The sequence below is a fragment of the Neophocaena asiaeorientalis genome, unplaced genomic scaffold, assembly GCF_003031525.2.
Source record: "Neophocaena asiaeorientalis asiaeorientalis breed wild unplaced genomic scaffold, Neophocaena_asiaeorientalis_V1.1 scaffold606, whole genome shotgun sequence".
NCBI classification, from domain to species: domain Eukaryota; kingdom Metazoa; phylum Chordata; class Mammalia; order Artiodactyla; family Phocoenidae; genus Neophocaena; species Neophocaena asiaeorientalis.
The window spans coordinates 1,717,335-1,724,303 of NW_020173687.1; the positions used below are offsets into that span (position 1 = coordinate 1,717,335).

Sequence of the window (6,969 nt, forward strand, 5' to 3'; positions counted from 1 at the left end):
AACTGGAGGATGAGCTTTCCAGAAACAAACAAAAACAACGTTCCAGCTCACGTCTCACCAACCCTGACACCACCAGCAATCCTGAATGGCCACACCTTCAGACACTGGGACAATCCTCACGGGCCGCCTGACCCCCAGCGATTTGCATAGCATGGCTTCACGGGGGGCGTCCCCTCCCTCCGGCAGGCCACGCCGCCCGCCACGTCTGGGAGACCGCAGTCTGCGTAGGGGCATCGGCATGTGACACCGGTGACCACTGCCTCCGTCCACGCGTCCCTCCCCAGGAGTCATGGACGGGGTCAGGATGGACGGAGCCCAGCACGGGCCTCCCTCAGGCCACAGGCCGGAGCCCGTCTCCCCAGCTCAGCTCAGCTCAGCTCAGCTCAGCTCAGCTCCGGGAGGGTGGATGGAATTAGTGATGCGTTTGGTTTGGGGAAGAAGCCTGACGTCCGGGGGGGACACACCCACGCGGACTGCGCACACACGTGTACACTCTAGCTCATCTGTGAGGCCGAGGCTGTTTAGAAAAGAGGATGACCGTGGCACCAGGGCAGGCTGTGGGCTGGGGAGTGGATCGGAGAGAGACCCCCCGGCGGAGGGCACGGGGAACGTGTGAAACCCCGCCCCTGCCCTCCCGAGGCCTCCCCTGGCCCCAGGAGCAGGTGTGAGGTGGGGCTCCGACACCAAGTCCTGCCCGGGGCCAGCGGCAGCCCAGGCCCCTCCCTGGGGAGCCCGAGAGCAGGCAAGGATTCCCCAGGAGGTGGCTGTCCTGCCGGCCTGAGGCGCCTTGACACCCAGAATGGAGGTCCCTGGGAGATGCTGGGCGAAGGGCTGCCCCAGCGCCTCTTCTCACGCAGCCGCGGACAGGCACAGCAGGGGGCTCCTTGCTGCGCTGTGGAGCTGACTCTGGAGTCTGGCTTGGGGGTCAGACTGCCCCGCAGGAGGCACAGCCAGTTCTGAGAGCTCAAGCAGCTACCTGGCCCTGCAGCTGCTGGCTGCTGCCACGGGTCCAAAGGAAAGGAGACTGTTTCTGGCGGATGCGGTAAGACGCACGTGTGGGACAGAGGGCACAGCGACGACGGTGCTGTCCCGGCGTTCGGAGCCGACCTTAGCCGTCCGCATCAGCTCACGAGCATCAGAAACTCTGGTCCAGAGAAGCAGGGCAGGGAGGAGCCCGCCAGTCCCCCCTGGTCGTCTCCAGCCTCCTGGGACCCCGGTGAGAATCGGCTCTCCCTGCAGTCTGCACGCCCCGCCGGTGGCCAGACGCGTCCAGAGCCTTCGGGGGTTTGGACTGGTGAGTGTCCGCCGGGCCTCTGACGGGGTCCCTCGGGAGTCTGATCTAGAGGGGTGGAGGGCTCGTGCCAGGGTTTGGTGGCATTGCTGGCCGGTTCTGCTTGTGGTTTCCTGGGACACCGTACTCTCCTGGACCAAAGGCAGTGGGGACCTGGGTGGCATTCAGGGTCACAGTTGGCCCTGGGGGAGGCCTCGTGATTGGGGGGCCCTGGGGGTGGCCAAGGGCAGAGATGGGGGAGCCTCAGGGACAGCCCCTGGGAACCCCAGCTGCCCAGCTGTTTCCAGCATCTGGGAGTCGGGGGCGGCACGCTTCTGCAGAAGCCCAGCTGTACAGTGGGCCTTTGGTCCACCGGCTTGGCCTGCCCTGGCGGACTTGGTGCTGCAGGAGCTGAAGGTGGGGCCTCCGGCCTCGGGGACCCCCAGGGGGCCCGGGAGACCCCAACTGTGCAAAGTGTGAGCACTCAAGGCTTATGGCGTTTGGACCCCAAATTGTTTTTCTTTGTCAATTGTCAGGTGCGTCAGCCACATTTTTTCTTGATAGGAGATCGGAAAAAAGGACACATTCCCCGCAATTCCTTAATTCGTGACTTCAGAGCTGGGACTGGCCGGGGCTGGGGGCGCTCAGGACTGGCTGGGGGGACGCTCCTGAGTGGGAGGGCATCTGACATGTACCGAAAGGCACTTTCACTTTGTTTTAAACAGTGCTTCTGTCCTAGGAGATTCAGCTTCGGGCAGTGCCTCTGCTCTCCTTAGTGCCGAGTCGCCTACCGCGCCGGGGGCGGCCGTGGGCTGACAAGTGTCCGTGCCAGACAGCTCAGGGCGAGGGGCGGGCGGGGACCCCTCACACACCGCCGAGTGGCGCGGCCGCGGGAGTCGGGAAGGCCCGCCGTCTGCTCCCGTACGTCCGAGCGCTGCTCTCGCCTCGTCTGGGGCGGGGCCGCTTAGTCCTCCTGGCCGCCTCCGTACATGTCCGCCAGCTTCCTGAACCTGGGCCCCCAGTCGTTCAGGTATCCGTAGTCCTGGTCCCCGGAGCTGGAAGAGTCCAGGGAGCTGACGGAGCCCGCGGTGGACCCGCTGCCCTCGTAGTCGAAGACCAGCAGCGAGTCATAGGGCGGTGCCGTGGGGTCGTTGTCGGCTGCGCGGAGTCCCTGGGGGCCGTGGAGACACGGGTTAGGGTGCAGGGCCGGGGGCAGAGGGGCGCCCAGGAGCGGAGCTGGGGAGGCAGGTTGGGGAGGCGCAGTGATGGGGCCTGGTATGCAGCAGGTGCTCAATAAGTGCTCCTGCATGTCAGTGAAAGGCGCCTCAGAGGCCCGAGTAGGGGCGCAGTGTTTGCAGAATGAGCTGTGCAAGAGGCCTGGGGGCAGCGCACACAGCCAGGCGGAGGGCCGGCCGGGGCCTGTGCGAGAGGCCGGCCTCCACGAGTCCCTGGTTGTTGCCACAGGGAGGGGAACCCGGGGTGGGTGTCAAGACACCTGAAGTTGTTACCGTAACTGTACGCGGGAGCAAAGGGGATGTAGCAGGTGTGGCTGGAGCCCCTGCCCGTGCCCCGGCCCCTTTCCCCCAGTGCCTGATGCTGGGGCCACTGGCCAAGGGTGCCCCTGGCAGCTCCCACCCGGGGACCGTGGGAGGGGTGGACACACCTCCCCGCTCCCTCCCCGCGGGGGGCGGGACAGCTTGGAGGGCTCCCCGCCGGCTCCAGGGGTCTCCCGCAGGACGGCCCGGGGGCCTGTGCTGGTCACTGCGTAAGCCTGCCCTCGTTAGGGAGGGGAGTACCTTTTCCATTATTCAGTACGGAATGGTCGGTCATTTCCATTTTTGCTTTCCTCTAAGTTGTTTAAAAGTGGGCCTTTGATTGTCGATCAGGGTGGGCGTAGTTTTTGGAGTTGTAAACATTTTATTACACTGTAGATGGTAAATGTTGTCTAAGCTGAACTGGCTTTTGGGCAGTCATAAAAATCTCATTTACGGCCTGAGACACGGTCTGTTTCGGGGAATGTTCTGAGAAATCTCTTTTGTGTCTCTGCTAGACCACTCCCTGGGTTCTATTCTGTTTAAATAAACCCTTTTAAAGTCCGGTTCTGACACAGGTGGAGAAAGAAGTGTTGTCAGCCCCTCTCAAAGTACAGTCGTGTTAGAGATGGGTGGTAAATCCGCAGGGACCCACGCTGGCTACACGGGGCATGGAAGGCATCCCGTCTGTGGGAGCCACGGTGGGCGCGGAGGTACTGGCTCTCCGGGCCGCAGCAGCTGGCGGTGGGGGAAAGCGTCTGGGGTGCAGCCACGCGCCCTGGCTCATGCTGTCCCTCGGCTTTACCGCACGGGAGGATGGGAGCAGAGGTGGGAGGCGCGCTCTTGACGCCCTTGGACGTGTCAGTTGGGCACCTTGGGCTCAGCTTCAAGAGGTGGGTCAGCTTTTCTTGCCAAGGGGATGATCAGAGGGACGCTGTCGGCTGGGACTCTGATGCTACATGGTCTCCAGAGCCCAGGCGTTAGGATGGGTGACACGGCCATGTGGTCAGGTGGCAGCTCTGGAATGACGCTCACCTCCCAGGCCGTCCCCGGTGCCCTGTGTGTGTGTGTGTGGAGTGGGGAGGGGGCAGCCTGCGCGTCTGGTCATCGGGGTTGAGTGGACGCTGCGGAGGCCTCTCCATATCGCTGCAGACAGGAGTCTGGGGTCAGAGCCACCTTGCTGGTCCCCTTCCTGTTCTTGCCTGGACTGTGGCCTCAAGTTCCAACAGTCTTGCTAAGCCCTGCGTGTTTGTCCTCACCGGGGGCGGGGGCAGGTTAGTCCTTCTGCAGCGGGGATACTAAACCGAGGAGCTCAGCCCAGGGCTCCCCGCCGGCGGCAGCAGCACGGCCGGCGTGATCCCAGGTCTGGATCTCCCTGCTCAGCCCAGCACCGGGCTCCAGAGAAGCGGGCTTCTTCTTGTCTGTGTTAGCAGGTCTGCGCCCCCGGCACTGCCGGGCTACCCACCTCGCTGATGAAGTCCCCGATGTCTCCTGGGTGGGGCACCACCGGCCTGGCCGGGTACTGGGGCTCGGCGCCCACCGGCCGCTCGTCCACCCGCCGCACCCCGGGGGCCTTGCTCAGCACATGCTCCACGGCCTCCGGCTGCTGCAGCTGGCTGAGGTCGTAGTCCTGGGGGGGCGGGCAGGGGAGTCAGGAAAGGCAGTCCGGGCAGGGGGCGTACCAGGCAGAGACACCAGATAAGTCGTGGGGCGCGTCCTCATCGTGTTCTGTGACTGGGCTCTGAGCATATCCATTGACCTATTCCGGGCGCCCCCCCGTCCTGGCCCCTCACCTGGTCTGTCCTTCCTGAAATGCTCACCCCACCTGTTCATCCGAATCCTGCCCATCCTCAAGGCACATGTGGGGTCTGTGCCCCCTGCTGCCTCCCCCGGGGTCAACCCCTTCCCCATCCGCTCAGCTGCCACCACATCCCTCGTGTGTTCCTGGGAACGCCCACTCCACGGGGGGTGGTCACTAAGCTTTTATGGGCTAAGGCTCGCCCTGAGTCCCCAGTGACCAGCTGGGCAGCGCCCCAGGCCCACCCTCCCCGGGCGCGGGCCTCACCTGGTCCTCCTCGCCGCCCCCTTCCTCGTCGTACTTGAGGATGTTGTCGCGTACGTCGTCCTCGGGGTCGATGAGCAGCTGCTTCGTGTGCCGCTCCTTCTCCCGCCGCCTCCTCCACACGACGAACAGCAGGACCATGGCTGTGGGGCGGGGGCACCCGTGAGCAGGTGTGCGTGTGTCCGCACGAGGGCGCATACGCGGGAGGGCGCGCACGTGTGGCTGCGAGCGCCTGTGTCTGCTAGCGGGCACCCGGTTGGGCTGGGCTTCTGGAAGTCTCCTGGCAGGTAGAGCGGGGCCAGGAGTCGGGGCCGTGGGCAGACCCGGGCCCCTCCACCCGCCACCCCAGGACCAGCCGCACTCACTGAGCAGGACCACGATGCAGCCGAGGATGGCCACGATGGCGCCCGTGCCCAGCCCGGCTGCTGCCACCGCGCCCACGGTGGTGCAGTCGCCGTTCTCGTCGCACGGGCACACCTTGACTTTGATGATGGACGTATTGGACAGGGGCGGGTTCCCCGAGTCCGTGACGACGATGGGGACGTCGTACACTCCGGCCTCCAGGTACAGGATGCGCAGGCTGAGCTGGGCGTAGTCACCTGGTGTGAGTGACGGGACGGGCTCCACTCACTGAGCAGCCCGCCCTCCTTTCTGAGCGAGACTAACGGAGGCAAAGACTGATAGTGGGAACATCTAACACGCCTGCTTGGCTAAGACACACGTAGACGTGCGCACACACACCCTGCATCATACCGTCAGGTTGAGACGTTGGCAATTCAAGAATAGAGCAGTTGGCCTTCCCTGGTGGCGCAGTGGTTAAGAATCCACCTGCGGATGCAGGGGACACGGGTTCGAGCCCTGGTGCGGGAAGATCCCACATGCTGCGGGGCAACTAAGTCCACGCGCCACAACTACCGAGCCTGCGCTCCAGAGCCTGCGTGCTGCAACTACTGAGCCCATGTGCCACAACTACAGAAGCCCAGGTGCCTAGAGCCCGTGCTCCGCAATGAGAAGCCACCACGACGAGAAGCCCACGCGCTGCCATGAAGAGCAGCCCCCGCTCGCTGCAACTAGAGAAAAGCCCGCGCGCAGCAACGAAGACCCAACGTAGCCCAGAAAAAAAAAAAAAGAAATAGAGCAGTTACAACACGAAGAATGATGAAATCATTTCCTTAACATATAAAGAGTTCGACCAAATCAATTAGGAAAAAACCCCATTTTCAAAGAAAAATAGGCAAGGATGTTGAACAGATGGTTCACAGAAGCAACAAATGGCCAATAAATACATGAAAAAATGCCCACTGGTAGTCAAAAGATACAAGTGGAAACAGTGATTTTCGCTAAAAGAATTGGAAAAACGCTTTTTAAAACAATGTTCAGTGTTGGTAAGGGCTTGGGGAACAAGCAAATGCTATCAGAACTTCAGAACTTGGATGCCCTTTCTACCAAGGCCACAGCTAGGAAAGTGCCCTCAGGAAATATGTTGGTTAGGGTCCGTCCCATCATTTGGTGATGGCATAGGAAGTGGTCTGCAGTTACAGCCACTGGGATGGTCAAGGCTGAGCTTGTTAAAATGATGAGATTGGGGCCTGCCCTGGGGGCCTCCTTGGCGGCCGAGCCCCGGAGCAGGCAGGGGCCCCCACCCCACAAGAAGGGGCTGCGCGACCCTCCTGTGAAGGGGTGACGGGCCCCTGGGGGCCTGCACCCTAGACTCAGTCCGATTTTCCCACTGGCAGGGGTGCCAGTGGGCTGGTGCCCGAGGCAGGCTTACCATTGAGGCGGGTGATGGTCCAGTTCTTCCGCACGCTCGCTGGAACGAAGGGCAGCTCGAAGACGTAGGGGCCGATGTTGGGGTCGACGTCCGCGTCAGCCGCCGTGATGTTGATGGTGTTCAGGCTGGGCTTCTCACAGATCTGCGCCTCCTTGGGCAGCAGCTCGGGGGCGTTGTCATTGATGTCGATGAGATAGATCTGGAGGGTCCCGGTGCCGCTGGCCGGAGGGATCCCTGTGGGCCGGACACGGGTGATCACACGGGTCACTCCTGGGCTCCATGACCACAGACGTACAGTGTGCATGGGACCACGCCCCAGCCCCACCCAGGACGG

General features: G+C 62.9%; 1 protein-coding gene across 6 annotated transcripts in view; it reads right to left on the minus strand.

Moving 5' to 3' along the window:
* Nucleotides 1-2,200: 2,200 nt before the first annotated feature.
* The window catches only part of CDH4 (cadherin 4), a 573,059-nt gene continuing 568,290 nt past the window's right edge, over nucleotides 2,201-6,969 (minus strand). For 4 of the 6 annotated variants that reach the window (XM_024750194.1, XM_024750192.1, XM_024750191.1 and 1 more), the window contains 6 exons: nucleotides 6,636-6,869; nucleotides 5,618-5,692; nucleotides 5,230-5,463; nucleotides 4,868-5,007; nucleotides 4,268-4,432; nucleotides 2,201-2,441 (listed from right to left, as the gene is read on the minus strand). In XM_024750194.1, the coding sequence (XP_024605962.1) occupies nucleotides 2,235-2,441; nucleotides 4,268-4,432; nucleotides 4,868-5,007; nucleotides 5,230-5,463; nucleotides 5,618-5,692; nucleotides 6,636-6,869 (1,055 nt within the window). In that variant the 3' untranslated portion in view covers nucleotides 2,201-2,234. The remainder of the gene's footprint in view (nucleotides 2,442-4,267; nucleotides 4,433-4,867; nucleotides 5,008-5,229; nucleotides 5,464-5,617; nucleotides 5,693-6,635; nucleotides 6,870-6,969) is intronic. The other 2 variants (XM_024750195.1, XM_024750193.1) reach the window with 1 other exon arrangement.